Raw genomic sequence first — 23,358 nt, 5'->3', positions numbered from 1 at the left:
ATAGGTGGCAGCACTGAAAACACGGAAGCCATTTACGAGTAAAAAACGAAGATTGAGTCATTACATTTTGACAGTTAAACGATGAATTTCTTCGTTTATTTGCTAATACTGCAGTAATCTATATTGTTGATGTGATCAATACATAAGTGCGACATTACTTAACGACTCAGATTTTAGGTAACGCTCGTGTAGAATTTTTGGCAATGCTAACCAACCAAAAAAACGAAAATTTCAATAGTTAATTCATTCTTCATCTATTCTAACAACAGTTCATTCAAAAGTATTTATTTTCCAGCCAGATCAATTGATAACACATGTAGATTAAAATCATGAGTGTTTTTTAATTACATCCCGCTTGAAATCTCTGCTCTTGCTTATTGTACTAGGCTACAGTTGTTTGGTAATTTTGAATGGTTCCATATTGTTAATCAATGTTTGTGTTGTAATAATACTAGTCTTTGACATGACATGATGTCGGACGTACACTTTTGATTAGTTGCAATAAGATAAGCATAGCGTATGGTATAGATCCCTATGCATTTCCTTCCAGGTCATTTTTTAAAATAAAATGATAAACAATATCTTCCAATGTTTTTACCACCGGTTTTGAGTTTTTTTACCACGGTTTTCTAGTATGACCATTGTTTTAAGTCATAGAATATAGTTAGAAATTCATACTCTTTCTAAAATTTACAGCCATTTTTACTTTCTTTTCTTCAAGGATATTTTGAAATGCATGGATAGTTGGATTAATTGTCAACATGAATAGAACTTCAGGATTAAAAGCGCCTTCTAAGATTGGGAAGCCGGCTTCTGTGATACCAAAGGAAAGTCTACCATCTCCAAAAAGTGAGTAACTGGTCTTTAAGTAATAAGTAACTTGATCATTCGCCTTGAACTTGATTATTTATTATTTTTTACCAGACTTCGGGATTGTATCGGCTATAGGCCTAGCGTTAAGTGTAGTAGTATTAAGACAGCAGCCTAGCACAGTTGAATCATTATCTCATAGGCCTTCTCACAGGCCTAATCTTATGATTCATATTGCTCTGGTCTACCTGAAATATGTAATGTCAGTAGTAGGCCTAGCTAATATCCCTTTTTTCATTGATGGAAAACATGGGTTGTTAATCTCATATTAGTACTGAACATAATGCATTAATGCAGACATTTTGAACCAGGGTATCATCATGATACACATGCTATTAGGCTATAGACGTAGGCCTATACAATTGAATTTATAGACCTTTCTAACCACTGACTATTCTTTTAGGAAATGATGGCATGATTAGGCACTGTGGTGGGCTCTAACTTTGCCAGTTATTATGTGTAATTATTACTGGCTTGGACCCTACAGTGTGAAAAATAGATTTACTAGCTCTACCAACTTCATTACTACCCCTTCAGTGATTATAATGAAGATCCAGTGCTCTATCATAGATAACAATTATAGAGATCCGTGGCTTGAAGATTTATACTTTTCCAAAATATTGTTTAAAAATATTTCGAGGTAAATGAAACACGGACATTAGTTACTTTTAGCAAATGTTTAGTGGTGAGCACATCTTATTTTATCAAATAGCACATCACTTTTTACGTTGGTTTTTTGGTTCATTTGAGTTTCATTCAAGATTTATACATCTCAATGACACAAATTCAATTGTCAATCTGAAAATCTCAACAAGTAACCATCAGTACATACATTGAATTCGTGACAGTATGCAATACAAATTGTATTGCGATATCAATGCTGCGATAGCCTACCTAACTGCATTCTTCATCTTGTCAGAAAAGTGGGAGACCCTTTAGAGAATTAGTTTCGAATTTTGTTTTGTTGTGATTAGCCTTTGGAGATTGAAAATCTTGATTGAGGCACTGTAAGAATAACCACACTCTGACATTGGAGAATCGACATCAAGTTTGAACCAACTAAATACAGAAATTAATAGATTAAAAAAGAATTTTATTTATCAAATATTAATATGAAATGACTCAACGTTTCAGACTCTCTGTAAAAGACGAACAGGTGTAGTCATTTTTAATCTTTTATATTCTGCATATAGTGGGTTTTAAACTAATCATTGATGTATTGTATGTACCCATTAGAACTTACAAATCAATAATTTCAAAAAGAAAACAGTCTGTTCCATATAAAGCAGAAAGTGATGGACTTAATTATACAGTTATTTGTATCTGAATCGATGCAGATTGTGTATCCAGGCCTCTCTTCCATTTTGTAAACAAATTACTGGTTGGCAGAAATATATAGATCAATTTTTTAGTAGATTTACGCTATCCCACGGTTTATGACCTATTTGATGATTAATGTAATTAAAAATCATGCAAACGCATTTTGCTGGTGATAGCTTCCTCTTTCTAAGTGGAAGGATGTGGATGTGTACGATGGGACAGAATTTGATTGCCATTTCCGCTTGAAAAACATGGTTTTTACCGAGCAGGGAATGCCGACATTAAAAAGATATATGTCTGGATTTTGTTGGAAACGTGACTGCATTACTGGAATATCGATACAGGATACTTTGATTTGCATTTTTACCAAGTGACCTCCCATATTTCTCCTCTGTGTTTGTGGAGTACACGTGGTGTTATTCCACTTTTCCAACTTGAAGAGTTTTTCAGTTGACTTTATGAGTCAGTACTCACCACAGTAGCAGTTGGATATAGAGAAGGAGGATCATGGAGCGACTCAAAGCCATCTCACGTCGGATTATACATAGTAGTAGCGTAAACGGATATAGTTTTAAGCAGGGTAATCTAGTGGGTAAGATCTTGTCTCCCTGGGAGAGTTCTTGATAAAACGTTTCAGCTCGTAAATAGAGCTTGGAGACTAGATAGACTCAGGGTGATGCTGTGGCGAATTCTCTATATAACTTAATTCTCCCATATTCTCTGCTCGATCATGCTGGATATATATAACCACTAACAATGTACAGTTACTATAAGTTACTGTAGCTGTACATCCATATCAATTCTGAAATGAGGGCAGATAGTAAACATGTGAGCTGATAATCTGGATCTATATTGGTCTGACCTATTTTCTAGATTCCCATATTCCTAGTTTCATATCGATCCTGATTCCTTTAAACGATCTTGAACGTGGTGCTGAAGTAAATGACATAACATAACAAATCTTTCAAAATTATCCTTTCAGACGATGGACAAGAGAACTTTCAAGAACTCGATGATTTCATTATTGGGGACCGAGTCTGGGTCGGAGGTACAAAATCCGGACGAATCGCATTTCTGGGAGAAACTCAATTCGCGCCCGGTGAATGGGCGGGAGTTGTGCTCGACGAGCCGGTTGGTAAAAATGACGGCTCCGTAGCTGGTGTGCGATACTTTCAATGCGAACCTAAACTCGGAGTGTTTTCACGAGTAACAAAACTAAGCCGCGAACCCGTTAAAAATGGCTCGACAGCCAGACTACCAACCACACGTTCATCAGTCTCAGTGGCTAAGAGTGATACTAATTCCAATCCGGCGAAATCATCGCCGTCCGGATCCACAGCAAGTTTGCCGCAAAATGATTCGCGTTTAAAATCAGGCGACCGTGTTCTGGTGAGTGGGACTAAAACCGGAACACTCCGGTATATAGGACCTACCGATTTCGCGAAAGGTGAATGGGCTGGTGTTGAGCTCGATGACCCTTTGGGAAAGAATGACGGGGCAGTCGCTGGCAAAAGGTATGATGTATCTCATTATTACTGGGCACTCGATTATTTCTTCATATTATTTAATGTGATTATATCATTCTTTTAATTACAGATACTTCGAATGTAAAGCTCTCTATGGTTTGTTTGCTCCAGTGCACAAAGTCGCCAAATTGTCAAACGGCGTCACAAGTCCGCGTCGTTTGTCCACTAGTAAACTACCTGGATCTGGTCTTGCTAGAGAACGCAGTGGCAGCCAGGATTCGTTAAGTTCTATTAGCTCCACGGCATCGAGCTTGAGTCGCAGCCGGGTAAGGTTAGGCGTAACCTCCTTGAGCAGCCAGGTAACATGCAGCAACTAATGCTTTTTCTACCTTCATAATAAACAGATAATTCTATACGAGTATTTAGTTACTAATTAACATATAGGCCTTAGATGTCATATACGATAACATCATCACCGATTCAGCATTACATCAATCTAAACATCTGAACTCATACTCATTTCTATTGAAAAACTCCATTAGTAATTGATTCGTTAATGAATAAAGAGGAAATATCAAGTGTTATACAATGAAAACAGGATGTGGGTTGATGTGTTGCTGGTAGAAGTGCGCATTTTGAACTGACATCTTTCACATTCCTGTAATATACAATACAGACGATGTATATTGGTATATCACAGAGAAATAATTAATCTGCTGGGATATCCTACTGGATGGATAGTTGCAAGAAAACTACAGTAACAAGATCATGCCTATATCTCTAAACCCTGAGAAAGGCAACCAGATCGATAGCTACAATGTATCCGCTGATTTATTAGTAGTTTCGGCCAGTATCAGGCACTGAAAATATCCGGAAATCTCTCGATTTGAAAAAAGCTATATCCAATACATCAATGTCTGATGTGAACCTCAACCGATTTCTATGTATCATAAAGAATCCCAATACATTTATCCTAAGGGACCTGGTATCCTTCCTAACATATTAACTAAGAGACCGTCTTCCAACAAATTACATTTGCTGTTACCATTTGGAGACTGATTATGACCAAATAGAGAATCATATTTGCGTGTATGCTAATTCCGTAATCTCTCTATCTTCTATTGACTACAATCAGACTAACTACAAGCAATCCTGCTGCATGCATGCTTGGCTTGTTCTTTTTAATGTCGATTTATATATACTGGTATGCAACATATGCAACATCGGCAAAATCGAAAAGTGTTTCCATTTCGTGAAGTATATTTCGTTTCAACTTATCAAGTCCTCCGTTCAGAAAAATGGAAAAGGCTGCACATATCTTTCCCTTGCAGGTGATTACCTATGATATTCTCCATCATTTTCTTCTCTCGGGTTCACTTAATCGGACAGAGGACTTGATCGGCTGAAGCTGTATCGGTTGAGTGGTCCATAGCATTTTGGGATTCTTGTATATGATAGAAATGGTGACGATAAGTAGAAAAATAAAATGATACGTGCATTAGTGACACATGGTTCTAGTAGTAAAACATGTCATGTTTTGTATTATGATTTCGTAGTATTTATGTATGTATCTTGCACTAGTTTTGAGTGATATTTTTTCTGTCTTTATTATTAGTTAACGCCATTATCCCATCGTGTAAGTATCTATAACAGTATATAAGCGCTCTTGCTGGCACATTCTTTTGTTGCATAACTCTTTCTAACCCAGCATTCCGGCTGTTTATTGAGGGGCGTTCCTTCAAAATAATACTACTAATATTCAATTATCCCCTACTTTGTCATTTCCGCTTCTCAAAGAAACAACTGTTTCTCATGTAAATATATATCAACCCAGTGGATGTGCTAAGTCTGATTTGAAGCTTTTTTGCTTCAGTATCTTATTCAAAGATTCAACCCAGCTCAGTTTACAGATTCATTTTATGTACTAAAGACATAATGTGCAAATAACTAGAAGAATGTACTGCTGACGTAATTTGTTGATGTAATTCAAACTTTAATGTGGCTTACAGCTTTGACCATCCACTGTTCTAGTAAAAAAAAAAAACATAGACTTTGTGTTTTAAAGCAAGCTACACACTATTAACTTTTCCACCAGTTAATGGCATATTACATGTGGATTTATGAATGAAACACATTTTCTGGCATCTTAAGATATATTTTGAACAGCGTCTAGGAATGTATTGTCATTAAGCTGATCTAAAATAATGAATTTTGCACATGCCCCTCTGTATTTCCACTAGAAAAATTGGGGTTTCTATTCTGCAGAATGGCGTTTTCGTGCCAAGGAAGCCAAAATGTCTCAGCCTTATTCATCATTTTGCCTGGTATAATATCATGTAGCATAAACGTCAATTTGTCATCAGAGACACTATGTTTGGATGAAGTTCAGGACTGCATTTCATACACTAATATTTATTTTGATGCTGGAAGATGATCCGGAAAGAGATATGGTTCCATAGTCCTAAATTATACAATAGTATAGCCAATTCTTTCGTCTTGGGGTCGAATGGTAAAAGAGCTCCTGTTCTTTACTCCTATTTGCACAAAATAAATCGTATATACATAAGATCAAAAATACATAGAGGATATGTTTTTGAGAAGATGCATGTACGAGCATTGAAGAGCATGCTATGCACAGTAAAGACTTAACATTATACCAAGCAAGGTATATAGTTTAATACTGTTGAACTTTTCAACATCACGTGAATGACAGTTCATTTTCCAAGAATTCCCACAAGTTATGATCAAGAGAGAGAATTTATTGTGAGGAAGGTGAGCGATGAAGCTTTGCAATATGTGAAAACAAGGATATCTGGAAACTATCCAGTGTAACAACTATTCACAGGCTGCAATCTGGTGCTGTTTCAGTTAATATACTCCTGAATATACACTTTATAACTTTAGAATGAAAATAATAGAAGTTCGTTCTAACCTCTTGCCCCTGGTCGATTTTAAGAATCTGAACTGTAATCCACGAGTATTTACTCCCGTATTATGATTTTAGGTTGCATTTGCTGGTTCAGGTTTATACGAAATGTCTTCACTTCACTAAACAAGCTGCTTTCTAAATTCATCATTTTATTTTTTTAGATTTTTTTCGTATTTCAGAAGTTTAGTAGTGATGATTAATAGAACACAGTAGTCATGTATCTCTTAATTTGACATAAAATTGAAGCTGAACGGTTTCTATCCCAAATTAAGAGAACTGACCTCTGGTTTGGTCTGTAAATATTTTTGCTTCTGATTTTCAGGTTTTTACATGACTCGTTAACCCTTTTACGTCATTTTCACAACCCTTTGTTCGGTCGCCCGATTTATAGATTCGCTGCATTATTTGTGGATTTTGCTGCTGCTTTAAAAGATGATCGGATAATCTCTGACAGCTGGCATCATCCAGTAATACCTCTTACGCTACCGCTGATTCAGCGTTTTTTATTGTAGCAAAATATTTTGATAATCTCGGAGTACGGCTCTCCACGGCGCGCTGTGATGATGTGCCGTTATATCCAGAGTAAAATTCATTCATCGTTAGTCATTTTTCGTGATGATCGTTCATCGACTTTATAGCGGCTTTAATTTATCGCTATCTATCCTCATTGTTACATTCAGGCAACTATTAATGAAAAGGTTCAAATGCACCCATCGCCAAATGAAAAACATTCGCCGTTGAGTAATGACAAGTCGGTTAATAAGGTACCATTTTATGTACAGCTATAAGTGTAACCACGTTAATAGACACAATTTACCGTAGTATCCGCTCTTTAACCAGTAACAAATCTATCACTCTTTATCATACACACACACTGGCACAATATTTTTGGTTTTGTTTAATATTCTATTTCTTAACGTGTAAAAAACTTTTAAAAAAGAAATTTCTCGATCATTTTGCGTCTAATACTGAATATAAGTGTCTTTCCGGTGGTAAAATGTATTTAAAAACTGTTGTTTTCAGTATCGGCTTCTTTAACCTATTCTCAACTGTCTATAGTGTATAGTGAATATATTACTAGACATAATGTTCGAATATCATGGATTGTGCATTCCTTTTCCCGTACTCGACTATGAATACAATTTTAGTAGCTTGATTCATTAAAATACAAATGTGAATTCCGGTGGCTTTCTTCTGCATAATAACAGTAAAATAAAGGTCTCCAGGTGGGAAAGAATTTCAAATTTCTTTGATTATAAAACCGATCAGACCCGCTTCTAGGAAAACTTATTTACCCCGTCTGACTAAGTGAAAAAACTTATCAGTTTACTTCGTATTTTAAAACATTTTTTGAATAATAATGATAATAATGATTATCTGCCCTATTAATTAACATATATTGTAGTTTTGTGGCTGTCCAACCGGTGGAATGAAATTGATTGGAGCAGTTTTCTATAGGAAGATAAAATTCCCTCAAAACTATTCTTTTTATACTGAATATTTTTTTCTATTTTTATCATACCCATGACTGAGTGAACGATGAGTTGCTAGATTCCACGCTGTTAAGTTGTGACACATCAATTGGTTTTTATTTCTTGGTTCATAGGGATTCATGACTCATCTACAGGGCTGCTGCAGTTTATTGTTATCATCGTCATTGGCAGCGTATATATCGCCCAGCAGCACTTCGGTTACTTTCTTTCTCAGAATCTCTCGATGAATTTATGACTTATTCTGATTCCTTTTTTTGTCTGGTCATGGGTGCACATCAGAATTGAACTTTCTACTTCAATACGAATTCACCTTTATAGTCTATTAAGCTTGTACAATGAGAACTTTTACCACGTAGGATATTTGATTATAAGAGAGGTATAATCCAGCTACTGAAGTATATAACCTGCGTAGAACGTTTAATCTTACTTTTTATCTTTGTGCTTCTTGTTTTTTGTGGGTGTGGCTTATCTGTGTTTTATCACGTACATTATATATAAACATATCTAGTTGTAATATGAACCTAATCTTTCTTTGCTTGATCGCTAACAGGCCAAGTCGAGTCCACGGCCGAGTACCCTTAGTCTGAGTGCTACTACCTCAGCTTTACAGGTGAGAATGCTGACGAAATAACTGTCCAACATCCTTCATAACTGATTGGTAACATTCGAATTAAATTGTTTCACAGAATGGATGATTCTGTGAATATTGAATTCACCTTTCAGTTACATAATACATGATTTTGAAGGCAAAACCGATATTGTTACCACGTGTACAGCTTATTACCCTCAACTGCGTTGTCTGCCTTTTTCTATTAACATAAATTCACTTAAAAAAACCAAAGAGATTTTTTAAATGTTCAATCTGTTTCTGATTATTCCAGTTCTCTCAGTAAAAGCGATATATTTATTGGTGCTGGGAACACTGCGTAAACTAAATATGTTAAGCTATTGTGAATAGATTCATTTATGAATACTTATTATTCAGTTTAGTATTTAAATGCTAATCCTTACTGTAGAATATTTAGTATCTGTTTCGTCTATTTTGGTAGAACTAAATTTTTGAACACATTTTACTCATTTGTCTTGAATATTCTCTATAATTTAGAAAGCACTGAAAGAAAAGGAAGAACACATTGAACAGCTTCTGAAAGAACGTGATTTAGAACGGTCAGAAGTTGCACGTGCAGCCGCACAAGTAGATGATGTAGGTTACCTATTTTTCCCGCAAAAGCTCCATCCTTTTTTTCTGTTTGTGCATTTGAACATGTTTTACATGTATTGATATCTACAAATTCTACTTAATTTAATTTTGCAGGCCGAAGCTCAATTAGCACAATTAAAACAAGAGCACGAGCGATATGTCAGTGAAAATGAAGAAAACTTGTCCAAATTACGGGGGCTTGTTGAGAAAATGGAGACCGAGAAAAATGATGTTTTGGCCCAATACGAAGAGGAAAAGAGGTGATGATTTTGTGGGATGAAACAATAGATACAGGTTTAATTTCCCTTTTGTAATCTCTTTTTGTGTCCTCTTGTAGAAAAGTTGAAGACCTCCAATTCCGTATGGAAGAAGAAGAAATCGATAAAGGAGATCTCGAGGTTTGTTGACTATCCCTAAAACTGATGAGCATCAGATTCTATCACAGAATGAAACCCTGCCATATCATTGTTATGTTTATCATTGAAATGACTACTTGGTTAAGACAGGGATTCGCACCTTGTGTTAGAAAGCTGTCTCAGTACGATCGGTTTCAAATCCTTTTATGACTTCTTACATCTGAAGATTTTGTATTTCACATTTACATGAAATTTATTCACTTGCGTTTCAGTCTAAAACGGAGGAAGATACTGCAAAACTTGAAGATTTACAAAATAAGCAGAAAGAACAAACTTTAAAGATCGAGGATCTCGAAGGGAAATTGAAACTTACCAAGGTATAGATGTACTGAGTATTAGCATTTCTTTGAATCATTCTTGTAAAAAAGCCATTTATTGTAAAGCCATTGACTTTTCCCTAGGATTTGTATGAGAAACATAAGATTAAACACAAAGAAGCTGAAGATTCAGCGGTAGCGCATCTCGACAAGATCGAAGAACTTACTCATAAGCTCAATGTTACTGAGAGTAAACTTAAATCATTAGAAACTAGTCAAGCTGCTGATTCTGGAAAGGTACTTGATTTCTTAACACTAAATATTTGTGAGGCGGTGTGTCATTAGATCATTGATTGGAATTTCTCGATATCATACTCCAGGCATCAAGCCTATCAGCAGATTTGAATGCAAAAATTAACAAGATATCTGAACTTGAAGAGAGTCTGGCGCGTAAGAATAAGGAAATGAAAGACCTGTCTACCAAAGTAAATGAAATGGTAAGTATTGCGTTAAGTAATTCATTGAAAATATAAATTATTGGCAATCTTTCTATACCCTAACTAACAAGTATCTTGGTTTCGGGCTATACAAACTTCACATACTACGGTTTCTTTTGGAAGTAGCTCAGAGTCCCCCTTGCGCACAAGCTTTGCTTCGTCGTGACAATCTGAGATCACTTTCTCTAACACTTGTTAAACATATTTGCATTTATTGCATCGATATATAGAGTGATGAACTCCATCAGTTGGAGGTAATTATTGATGAACTATGAAACCGGTTGGGGGAGGTACGTACGTGTCTTTAGGGATATTAAGTTAATGTTTTGTAAGCATGGAGTTAATTCATATTCTGTAGTCATCCATGTCATAGGTTTCCAGATTCATTTATCAAGAGCTCTTCAAAAGCTATTCTTGAACTTATCTTCATTTTTGGTTGTGATCACTCACCGAGCACATTTTTGAACCAACTCTCAATCATTGACATGGATGGCCTTATGGGGATGAAAATAATGCTGCTTCATTGGTTAGATGGGTTTTTTCAGTAATCTAGTTTCAAAGTATGGGGCCTTTGCGTGTTTATTGATCAATGACTAGATAATCTACATGATTAGTTCATGTGTTCATATCTAATTGTTCTACACAAGGGTTGAGAGTATAATTTAAGATACGTTTTTTACACTGCACAGATCTGTCACTCTTCTTTGGCTGGTGTCTGAGGTGTTGTCATGTTGTTTTAAGGCTATCTTCCATCCTTATTCCTCCCATTTTCAGTTATTTGTCAAGGGTTAAAATGAAAGAAAATTATTACTAAATGTATTATGCTATAAATCTTTCGTGAAAGAAGAGATTGATTTTGTGTCACTTCAATCAATCAAATCAATGCAATACTGCCATAATTAGATAATAAATCGTTACGTCGGTTCATGTACTTGTAGAGCGAAGAGTCGAAGGAGAAAGATAGAAAATATCAGAAACAACAGGAAACTATCAACGGTAAGTTTGATACAAGTTTATTGACAAGGTTTTGAATTTAGAGCAGCTCTCACTTTTTTGTGATCAAAATTTCAGACTTAACAAACAAATTAGCAGAAACTGATACCAATGCCAACCGCTGTAACAATGAAATCAAAGCACTTCGACTCGAAAATGCTGGTAAGTGGGATCATTGGATAGTATATGCCTGAAATTAATCTATTTTCTGCGAAATCAGCAAATTTACAATTTCCATTTTCAGAATTAGAGCGCAAGTTGGCAGCAGCCGACGAAAAAATTGAACAGTTTGCCAACGATAAGGGCAAACTTGTAAGTATGCGCCAGATTAAAACCCGAATATCAGACTGTTTTAACAGTAAGAACATTGCGCTTTTGTTCACTAAATATTGTTTGCGCTGTTAAATTGGTGCCGAGAGTAGAATTAGTTACTAAGTTGATACGATAAAGAGTAGATAAATACTGATAACACACCAAGTAAGAGAGATGAAAGTACAGCATTTAAGCTAAAAATTAAAAGATGTTTGAAAAATTCCATACTTAAATTTGTCATATTGCTTCAATTTATTTATTGTTTCATTTAGGATTTAAATGACTTGTTTGTATATTCTACCATAATTTGAAATTTTAATTTTGATTTATTCCCGACAAATTCCTGATTGATTTGTACATGATGAGAGACATTTATTATTTCTCAACCAGTCACTTATATGCAAAGCTTTCTATGTATTGTTTCGTTAAAATTCATTGAAATGAGATTCTATTGCAGTCGATCTTATAGACCTGGGACCTGTAGCTCAAGAGGTGGTTTAAGATAACCGGTGGACTAATACCATTGTAACAATGAACTTCAGATTGTGACTATGTCAACTATCCACTAGTTAACTCTAACCAACTTTTTGAGCGACTGGCCCAAGTATTTTGACTTTAAATCAGTAGTTGACTTGATAGAGAGTCTATTGAATTAACCTCTGGATTGATGTCAAAACTTGGCCTTCTGGCGACTTATTTATTCCTTGCTACATACCCAAATATGTGATCATGAATTCAAATTATTCAAAAACGTCTTTATATTCATTCATCAAATTGATCTATAATTCCAGTTTATCCATCGATTATTTACCGATATTTATTCCATTTTCCTCTCATTACCTCTTCGTCTGTGTGTCTTGTGTTGCAAAAACTGATTTCATTAAGCTGCATTTTCATTGTTATTCGGTTCACAAGGTTGAAGGTCAAGCCGATCATGAAATTAGAAATGCCTTAAAGAAGGTACTGGCACCACTACCATTAATACCACTATATTACATATTAGCCCAATCGATGTTTTATTATGATTTTGATTTTGTATCGTGAAGTTTCACTTGTGAAAGTTGTGTAATACACCACCAGTATATTAGTTAATTCTATGTGAACGGAGGAGTCATCCACAAATCATATAATCCCCATGCACCTACAATTTCTCAGTATAGGACTGTTTTGGCAGGTAGCCCTTCTAACATGTCAATAGATTTATGTATGATTTATTTCATATTCAAGATCTTTATTGAAATCATTAGTTTTCATCAAAATTGGCACAAGCCACTGTTTTGTAACCATTTTGTATTAAGTTTTTTTTTTTTTTTTCTTAAATTAATCTTATTACTTTTTGTCGTATATTGTTTAGACGAGTGACATGGCGATAAGCTTTGTAGATATTCGTCGAGTGAGCCCCATACAGTAGACCTCACCCACCACGCCGGTATACCTTTCCTTACTTCGCTGCTGTGTACGCATGCGTACGTGGCATGAACCCCGTGTCGTCGGTTGATGAGAGTGTTATATATTTTTCACGCAATCTGTTTTCTTTAAGGAAAATGAGATCGCCGATTTGATGCGAAATTCGGGCGATAGCTCGACGCAGCTATCACTGCTGAATGAGCAGTTACGAGAAAAAGATAGGTTAGTTGCTTATTATGGAGATTCCCTAAACAACACACTCACAAAATCATCATTCTATCATATAATGTTTTCATCTGGTATTGTTTTGCTATTCAAATGGGTAGATATACATAAGCATTCGTACTGAATGAATGTTAGTTGCATCATCATTATGTTTTAGAGAAAAAGTTAAATGTGCACATAAAGTAAGCTTCGGAAAGCTTACTCAATGGCCCCTAGTAGATTTGATATGTAGTACATTATACGCTTTAATTGTAGCATAAATGTACTCATGCATGCACGACAACCTCAATCTCCAATTTTGTTGTGATGCTTTTGTAATTTCGATAAAGATGTGATCAAAAGTAATGGTTGTCTATCTTATTTAGTGTCTACCTATTCGTTTAGCAAACAGGTATCACTTCATTGGCACTTCAAAAACCTTTGCGGTATTCAGTCTAATGCAAACTTCTAACTCCACATTGTTTATCAGCTTCTATGATGCTGTGCCTACTACCTAATACTATTCTATCTGCTACCACTCTAATTTCCTCGCGTGCGGTATCTAAATTCATTCCCACAGTTATTCTATTGGAATATTTTTTCTGAACACCTTTTCCTAAAATTCTATTAGCAATCTTTGTTCAAAGTTTTTCTAAGTCGTTTCATAAAGCAATTAAAAAAGTGAAGAAATGAGTACACCAGTTTTAATGTCGAAACAACTAATTGATGCACGGTTGCACTGAAATTTGATAACTATAGGAACTAAAACACTTTGAAACTGTTGATTGCCTCCTCTACATTTTTCTTACATGTTGTGAATACCCTATAACTCTATCTTTGTAGATCCATGATTTTATTTATTGTAAAAGCATCCTCTTTTTAGATTTTCTAATTTGTTGCAATTGCAGTATAGACAACCATTGGAGTCACTTACCAAGGGTTGGAAAAAAAATTTTAATCAACTTCATGATACCCTGGTAGTTAAAAACAAAAAATCTTGCATTCACACAGACAAAATAAAATGTTCCATAATCCATTTACTAAAAGCTCCAACCCGTAAGCACAGATCAAAACACTTTCCTACTTATGCACTCCACTGATGAATTATTTATTATACAAGAAATTCTATGATGATTACCTTTCTGCGAAAAATGCTTTCAAAAGTATTTAAACAAGACTTGTCCACTGATGTTCTGTATATCCTAGCTGTATGCAGAGTCTATAATTACAGTAGGTATTATTCCGATTATGGGAGTCTCCATAACATTATCATTTTCATTTTCCGACTGAGTTTTGCTTAATTTATTTAGGTTTTAGTTTTGCCTTTCATTTTCGAGCGTTTGTTTGCATTTGTCAGATTTGTTTTGCATGGGAATTTTTCACAGACTGTTTTCCGGTGTTTGGCTTTTTTTAATAACTAGTTCCATTACCATAATTAAACTCGTTGAACTCACCACTTCTCCTTCATTCACTGATCTGTTGTGTTGATAGAAATCATGTACTGGGCACGTCCGTCTAAATACTTCATTAATTAGAATTCTTGTTACAGGTTAACTTGTCTAGATTTATTTGGGTTGATGAAAGAACTACCTCCATACAGTTTTTTCTGGGAGTAGCATTCACTAATGCAATTGAATGTCTTTTGGACTGTATTGAGACTCGTAGATTTTTTTCTGTAGAAAGATTTTTCAATCAACCTTAATTCAAAGAGTATCATTTGATTTTGATTTCCCTTTTTGGTACTGTTGGTTTTAAGTGAGATTATGACAGTGTTGATTAGTGTTTTCGTGATTTTATATGTTGTCGAGAAGTATTGATCAGAGGGACATTGTTTCTAGGAACTGAAGTGGTCGTTTTTCTAGATTTTTCAGATGTTATGTTCAATCATCAGTATATTCATCTAATCATCAGTCTCCATCTATATTGAATGCTTGAATATTTGAACTGTACATGTACATATAGCAGCATGCTTCATCCTTCTTAACCCCATTAAACCTTTCATCGCTGCTTGTAGATCAAATCAAAATCACTCCAATTACGCTAATCAAGCCTTACCACATGTATTCACATTGCAGCCTCTAATTTATATGACATCTTTTTATTAGGGAAAATTCCCATTCCTAAAGGGAAAATCGTCAAAATCGAAAAAATGTAAGATATATTCTTAAACTCTTTCAGAATTTGACTCTTGAGTCAATTATCTGGTGCTTATACTATGTATTATTACCATTATGACTATTGCATTATTGAATTGTTCCAACTTGCTTGAAGTAGCAAGATTTGGCACATTGTTCCTTGAAACTCTTTCATGAAGGAATGAATAGAAGGGCAGTGTGACTGTGGCGAGTGAGTGAAGGGTTGATGATGGAGAGGATGAAGTGGTACTGCTTACATCATGTACATCCCATCTGTCTGTTTCACTAACTGTTATTTTCATTCATTTTCTCTGATAAATTCCCGGAATGTTTGAAAATAAACTAACATTAGATTAATATCCGAATTAAAATGTAAAAAGATGATGCACTACTTCATATCCTCAGAGCATGACCTTGCTGATCTATATCTTACAAATATGGTCTGAAAGACTTCAGTTAGATAATGCTATTGGCGCATCAAAATTCATCATATGTTGTGGCATGAAAATATGCTTAATTAAGAAATTCCTCTTACTGAATTCATCTTTACATGCCATAACAATATCTAGATTTTTTTGAGGTTATGATCAATTTTGATTTGTTTTTCATCTGGAGGTGACAAGACATGAAGTGACAACAAAGTTTATTGGATGACAACTGAAAGAAATAGATAATTATATTTTCTTAAAATGGTATTTATGACATTTTTACAGGGGTGGCTTATCAGAAGCATACCCCGAAATACGTTCCGTCATACGGAAACGTGACCTGTTGATCTCCACAATGGATGACGAGGTCGCTACTACTGAGGATGAACAATCCACTTCTCGTGAAAGTTGCCTGGTGTCTTGGTAAGCTGCTGCATGTTTGAAGATGCTTTGCAGCCACTAATCCAAACATAATCATATTTTCATCATTTTCAAAATTTGCTATGCGAAAGTACGTTAAATTGTACTGCGCCTGGGTTTTCTCATTAATTGAACTAATAATATGGACGACTTGTTTCATTGAATTTTCAGAGTCACCATTTTCATATTTACACATGTAGATTTGATATTTCATGTGGTATTGTCACATCCACTGCATGTACAAAGGTTTAGTGTAGTAGTGCATGGACATTTATTGGCCTTAATTGACATTTTAAAAAACACTCAGTTCATCCAATAATCTTCATTGTCATGTTCACTTCCTCGATAGAGATTGACAAATCTACAGCAATTAATGCACATTTTCAAGAGAAATGGTTCAAAAGTATGCTACCTATTGAGATTATCTAAATTGTGCAACTAAACTTTTTGAAAAAGGACTCGTGTATTCATTTCACTGCAGATCATTTATTTCATGCAGCACATGTGTATACATGTGCATGTAGCATCCCATGCTGAATGATTTGTTTCAATAACTACAGCGCATTTGTTTCAACATTTATTGTCTGGCTTTGTCCAGTATTTTGAGAGTGGACGATAAGGCGACAATATAATATATACCGGTAGACATCATTATAATTAAATAATAAGCTAGACATTTGCATTTGTGACGCATAATTCGATTAAAATGATTGTCCATTTGTATTATTACCATTTGGATATTTGTTGCATTTGAAGTTGTTAAATTTATTTAAAAAATCAAAACACGAATTCGTGTATCATTTGGAAGGGATTTTGAGATATTAAGGCATTCTTGTCAAAATTTCGTAAGTACCGATATCATTCTGACCATAAAATATTTAACAATTATTTTCTGCATCTAAATGATGCGTACTTTCCAATGATTCACTCGGTAAGATGAGTGTTTTTAAATTAATTTCAGAAACCTGGAGGAAACACAAAACGCCTTGTCGAATTATTCTCAAAAAATTAAGAAAATCAGCGATGAACTTGAACAATCAAAAGCTGCTGCAGAACAGGAACTTAATAATGTATTATCAAAACACCAACAAGAAATAAAAACCCAGCAGGAACAATTTGAAGATCTGGTACGTATAGCAAAAAGCTTCTGTGAAAACAGTTTGCTCAAAATTATTTATATATGTGGGCTTATATGTACTATATTCTGCAACTTTACAATTAGAATTATATTCAACACTTATCTAGTTACATTATATTTCTGTGTCAGACTGCTGATAGAAGTCTTCTAATTGTCATACATTTATTACCAGTTGATATCTTATATGCGATATACTTTGATTTGCAGCAACAAAAAAATGAAAAATCCAACAGTAAATTAACAAAAACCATTGAAGATCACAACCAGGAACTCGTTGAACTCACCAGTCAGAAGGACAAGGAAGTGGAAGATTTAAAGAACCAGTTAGCCAGTAAAACCACTGAACTCGACAACCTTGCAGATACCATCATGAAATTAAAGCAGACTGTCGAAACAGTAACTAGTCAAATACAGGAGGTTGAGGTAATGTTATTGAGATGTAGAATGAGGAAGTTTAGATAAATTTTTCAATTCTTTGACCGGAGGCTGTCGTTTTGTTGACAGTTTGAGAAAGAAAAGCTTGAAAAGTCAGCGAAGCGTCTAGAATCTGAGAAAGAAGCCATGAAACTAGAAAAAGACCAGCTCGAAGTGGAACGCGATCAGTTGTCAGCAAATCAGTTAGCCGTCATGTCAGAGAAGGGTTCGATAGATGATAAACTTTTACAAATAACAACCGAAAGAGATCAAATCATCAGTGAAAAAGATCAGGTCAGAGTAGTTCAGATTATGGCCAAGCTACCTGTTAGAAACGTACCAATAGATGTTGGCTGTGTAATCGTTGGTAGCTTTATTTGTTGATATATATTTATATATATATATATATATATGTTTTTATAGATGACTGAAGCCAAAAACTATCTACAGAAGGAGAAGGAAGCATTATTGGAGGAGAAAAATGGTTTACAAAAGTCCATTCTCGAGTATGAAGCATCTTTACAAGAAAGGGATCTACAAATTCAAGAACAGAGTCGTGAGGTATGACTGAAACATGAATAACATTTTTAGATGTAATAATTTTTGATAAACTTGATTGTAATCTGATATCTATTTTTAGTATGAATCACTGAAGCATAATTTGTCTGTACAAACGGAAAATGTGGAACAGCTAGAACTAAAGATTGGCTTAGCTGAAGAAAACCAGAAGCAAGCGTAAGTTAGCTAAAACAAAATCAATTTCTACACATTGTTCCTAATGGTAACCGTATTTGAATTCGAAATGCTTTTTTGTTAGGGATTTATTGAGGAATCAGTTGAGTCAAATCGAGGAAGAGTACAATTTATCAAAGAAAGAAAACTCAGACACAATGATGGAAATAAAACGCTTACATAACATTGAGGAGGAGAGAAATAAGGTATAGATACACTTTTAAGGGGGATATCTTCTGATATGCTTTTCTTGACATTCAGTCCTTTTACATAATTATTTTAGCTTCAAGATCAAGTAGAGATGCTGAAGAGTCATATGTCAGCTATGAAAGAAAAGTAAGTGATCATTCCCTTGGGTTATGGTTATGGTTGTATTTCATGTACAGTGGACAAATATCCAAAATATATTCTCATTTTTATAGGGCGCAGGAGGCCATCTCTGAATACGCTGCCGAGGCTACAAATCTTCAAGAACGCATTGATTCAACTGCCAAACTATTAAAACAGAAGGACACTGAACTCGATTCTCTGCGAGATCAAATTCAGTCGTTTAAGAGTGATTACGGTTCATCTGTCGCTTCACAGAAAACAGTTGTAGCTAATTTAGAACTTGACAAGCGTACTTTGGAGTCTCGCGTAGCTCAGTTGGAGAATGCGTTGAAAGAATCGAAGAATAATGCCAATGTTGCCATGAATGCTGCTCGTAAGTAGCAACGTAGAATGACTGACCCATTTTTGAATGAGATTTACTCTTATTCTACTGAGAATGTTTCCATTTCTACTCAGCAGCCACAAACTCCGATGGACAAGTTGAATTTCTGAACTCGGTAATCGTCGATTTGCAAAGAAAGAATGAAGAATTGTCGGAGAAGCTTAAAGTAATGGCAATCGGCAAAGAACAGTTAAACGGTGTGAATGATCGCGATTCAAGGTAAATAACTGTTTATTAGCAAAAAAAGAATATAGTTTAAATACAAACTGAATAATTTTGTATGGCCTCTGTTACTGTAGCTTCTATCATACACCTCAGAAAGCACCTCGTCTGTTTTGCGATATATGTGACATGTTTGATCGCCATGACACAGAAGACTGCCCGAAACAGATGATGGATGATAGTCCACCGCCTTCTCAATATCACGGAGAACGAAATGAAGAACGGCCTTACTGTGATATATGTGAAGGTAAAAAAAGAGTATTCAAAGAACAGTAAACTGCGCTTCCTACTTAGCATCGTTCATGATTATCCAATTTTGTTTTGTATGATTTTCAGTATTCGATCATTGGACTGCTGAATGTGATGACGAGCAAACGTTTTGAGCCCCTCCACAGCTACATGGACAGAAAATGGCTTCATCACTCCTGTATGATGCAACAGCTGATCACAAGTGTTTAATAGACATTTGTTTAGTGATAGTAGTGACATAAGCTGCGTTCACACTAGGATTTCAGTACGGTACTAAGCGTTCACACTAAGAAATTATTCAAGACCTATTCGTGGCTTATTCAGTTCCGTACTGAAATACGCGGCTTATTAAGCGCGGAATGCGTTTGCGCGCCGAAAACCCGATCTCAGTACGGCACTGAGCTGGCCGCGTATTTTCTGTAGTGTGAACGCAGATTGGACGCTTAGCTGGCCGCGTATTCACATTCTCGTGGTATAAAACACTAATTACACTCCCCTCTATTGGCACACTGGGTGACTACTATACTGGGCTTACTAAGGTGCCGAATCGCGACTCGTGTGAACGTAAATGGCTGTATAAGCGCCGTATTTTGGTGAATTTGGCACCAGCGAAGTACAGTACTTCGTAAGCACCGAATCTTGTGTGAACGCGGCTATAGTAGACGATAACTGGAATAACATTTCATTGTGTTACCTTGTTCGTTTGTTGAATTATGTAATGCTAACAACTGCATTTGTCGATTGTATTCAATTAGATTAGAATGTATCGTATCGAACCAAATGAGGTTTTCATTTTGTAAAAACGAGAAAAATCTATGAAACATTCCGGCTGTCATATGATTGTGGTAGATACCGGTAGTTAAAAAAAGATTCTTGTTAGTTTCGGTGGCGAAATGAATATTCCAGTTACCGAGGGAAAACCAGGTGTAAAATCCAGTAATACTTCTTAGAAAGAACAAGTCATAGTCTTTCAGAGCATATTGCTGCTGTGTGATATGGTTTTTGCTGGCTGACTGAGTACTGGTTGGTTACCAGTATTTGAAATAAAACTGTGAATTGATAGATAACAAACAAATTGAAAGAGTGAGTCAATGATACAAGGCAGTAGAAATTACTTGCCATGCATCATAATAAAATGGATTTGTCGTTTATTGTTGGATATTTCTTTGTTGAAAATATTATTTTTTCAATTATTGTACTGATTACCTTCAAAGACTAAACTGCCAACATTTAAACTGGCAGCCTTCTTATGTAGTTACCGATTTTTGAAATGCATTCTAAACTGACTGTTGGTTATAAGTCTCATTTCAGTCGAGACAAAGTGACTTTTAAAATTACCTGTAGTTCAACAACTAGAAGTACGCTGGTTTAGATTATGATACGTACAACTGTATTTTTTTGGGACGACTTGTGTGGTATTTGAGAAAAATCTCAACTGCACAATTTATTTTCTGGTGTTGTGATAATGTATCATCTTGTAATAACTAGGACATTGTTGGGATATTTCTCTTTTTGGTGTTTTTCTTGTACATCATATTTATTGCATCGGCGAGAGGAATGTGCCAACATGGCGGCGAAGCAAAACAAGATTCACCCACAGTGAATCTTGTTTTCATTAGAAATATGTCAGTTGTAGTTTCCTGTTCTGCAGCCATAAAAAAATACTGGCTTCATTCGTGATTAAAATGAACTGAATTGAATCGATGTTGATGACCGTTTTTCTTTTGAGCTTAGTGGAGCAAAAAATTTATGACGTTCCTATGAACGTAATAACCTAAATCATTGTGAGCATAAAAGCTTTCTTCTAACCCCATTGTCTGAACTGAATGTACATCTAAGTCATTGGTCATTCTGATTGTTCTAGCTTCTCCTGTTGGATATGAATAACCCCGATGTCCTGGTGGATATGAATAACCCCGATGTCAAAGGCGTTGTTGTGTTCTGGTATTCTTAAAAAATGTTATAAAACGTAACTGTGCTCAAAGTTGCCTGCATATTCCTTAAATGAATGAATGAATTTCTGTGATTTTATATATAATTTGTACAGGGATATTTGGCGCAAGCATATACCACATATTATTTGTACAGATTTTGTCTGTATTTTTTGCAGTTTACCCAGATATTGCCATCATGATATGTGTGCTTGGCATGATGAAATGTAAAATGTACATTGTACCAGTAGATGTCCAATGACCTTATTTTATAGCAATAATTTTACAATCTGTCAACAGTTCCGGGAATCAATGGTAGTATTGGATTATTAGTTGGCGTGTATGCTCGCTCGATACACTAAGTCAGTTTTTTATCGTATTATGGATTTTTGTAACTGTTGACACATGATTTTGACAGAAGAGTATAACTCTCTTGCTGAGGTAATTTTGCATGAAGCTGTAATTACTAATGGATTCAGTGGATCTTATTTCGTCATAGTAATTATTGTGCCAATTTTGTAATATGTAATATATATTTCACAAAAAAATACATTAGTATTAACTTGGTACGTAAACCATAGATTTCCATTTTCCTCTACATTCAATGTAGTTTTTTATTCATGGATAGATAGGTATATACATGTATATCCTCAAATTCTCATTTGCAGTATTACTTAGGCTAAAAAACATTGATACCTTATTTCTCATTTCTGCTGAGCTTAAAAGTTGACCCGGCTGGCCACCTATCTACCCTTGATATTACTTTGCTTTAAATTAATATCAAGCTAGCCATAACAGATCTGGCAGCTATAGAAATGAACTGATTACAAATTTTATTGCAGTTTTCAAGTGACTGGGCCCATTAGGAGAAACAAGGTATCATTTCTTTATCCTTACTTGCTAATTAGAAAACTAACTCGATAGAATATAACTAGATTACACCCCTAATTTATTTCATAGGCATCGCTTGCTTTCGAAGAATGTGAAACTCTTGGTGTATAATTTTTTCGATGACCAGTCCACACATTTCACAGCTATCTACATGACTGTATGATGTATAATTAATTTTATCTGCAGAGTTTGTGATGTATTATGTATATGTTTGTAATATAATAATAAAAATGAATATTATATTAAGTCTGTATGAAACAACCTCTTCATTTCTTTGTCATTAAAATGAAAAAACCTTCAAAAAACCCTGAGATACCTTTAAAACGTTATGACAATCATCCTCGCCCAGGGTTAAGTTGCGTTGTGATGTGGCGCAGGATATGTATGGGACGTTACAGGAGAGAGAGAGATAAACGTTAGGCGCTGATCTATGTAGTGCAGAGGTTGGCTAGGACTCCTGTGGAGTCGGTTGGCTGACTTGTCGCTGAGATGATTCCCAATCGACTGTGTGAATGTCCGAATTGATGGATCCAGCACCGAGTGACGACGAGGCACCGGGCGTTGTTTTTCACTGACGATATTGACCGCTTCTAAATCGGTTTGCCGCTTCATCTTGATTGTTCGACCTGGCCGTTTGGACGAAGAGTTGTAAAAGGGAATGGCTGGTAGTAGGTCTTTGAAACTTCTAAAGAAAGAGCAATCTTTGGTTATGATGTACCCA

The 23,358-nt window shown here is 35.3% G+C and overlaps 1 protein-coding gene across 2 annotated transcripts; it reads left to right on the top strand.

Moving 5' to 3' along the window:
- The first annotated feature begins 24 nt into the window (after nucleotides 1–24).
- On the top strand, nucleotides 25–22,885 carry LOC141900832 (uncharacterized). 2 transcript variants are annotated; one of them, XM_074787881.1, is made up of 27 exons: nucleotides 25–177; nucleotides 722–849; nucleotides 3,173–3,704; nucleotides 3,787–4,015; nucleotides 5,272–5,292; nucleotides 7,266–7,349; nucleotides 9,184–9,282; nucleotides 9,394–9,539; nucleotides 9,617–9,677; nucleotides 9,908–10,012; nucleotides 10,097–10,249; nucleotides 10,333–10,449; nucleotides 11,388–11,445; nucleotides 11,521–11,604; nucleotides 11,687–11,754; nucleotides 13,295–13,383; nucleotides 17,310–17,475; nucleotides 17,694–17,909; nucleotides 17,991–18,194; nucleotides 18,324–18,461; nucleotides 18,541–18,635; nucleotides 18,718–18,838; nucleotides 18,916–18,968; nucleotides 19,055–19,335; nucleotides 19,422–19,563; nucleotides 19,644–19,813; nucleotides 19,903–22,885. In XM_074787881.1, exons 2-27 carry the CDS (start codon nucleotides 762–764, stop codon nucleotides 19,947–19,949), a joined length of 3,567 nt encoding a protein of 1,188 aa, XP_074643982.1. In that variant the 5' UTR covers nucleotides 25–177; nucleotides 722–761; the 3' UTR covers nucleotides 19,950–22,885. The 2 variants fall into 2 exon arrangements, with proteins under 2 accessions (XP_074643982.1, XP_074643981.1); XM_074787880.1 differs by having other exon boundaries at nucleotides 19,419–19,563.
- Nucleotides 22,886–23,358: the final 473 nt, after the last annotated feature.

The sequence above is a fragment of the Tubulanus polymorphus genome, chromosome 2 (assembly GCF_964204645.1).
Source record: "Tubulanus polymorphus chromosome 2, tnTubPoly1.2, whole genome shotgun sequence".
NCBI classification, from domain to species: Eukaryota; Metazoa; Nemertea; class Palaeonemertea; order Tubulaniformes; family Tubulanidae; genus Tubulanus; species Tubulanus polymorphus.
Note: the sequence above shows the minus strand (reverse complement) of the source record. Positions and strands in the feature narration are given on the sequence as shown.

What these genes read in the sequence shown, in the direction of transcription:
- LOC141900832 (XM_074787880.1), top strand. Translation starts at nt 762, where the DNA reads ATGAATAGAACTTCAGGATTAAAAGCGCCTTCTAAGATTGGGAAGCCG. An exon ending in CTACCAAAGTAAATGAAATG is followed by an intron (nt 10,450 to 11,387) that starts GTAAGTATTGCG and finishes ATGTACTTGTAG; the next exon opens with AGCGAAGAGTCGAAGGAGAA. An exon ending in ACAACAGGAAACTATCAACG is followed by an intron (nt 11,446 to 11,520) that starts GTAAGTTTGATA and finishes TCAAAATTTCAG; the next exon opens with ACTTAACAAACAAATTAGCA.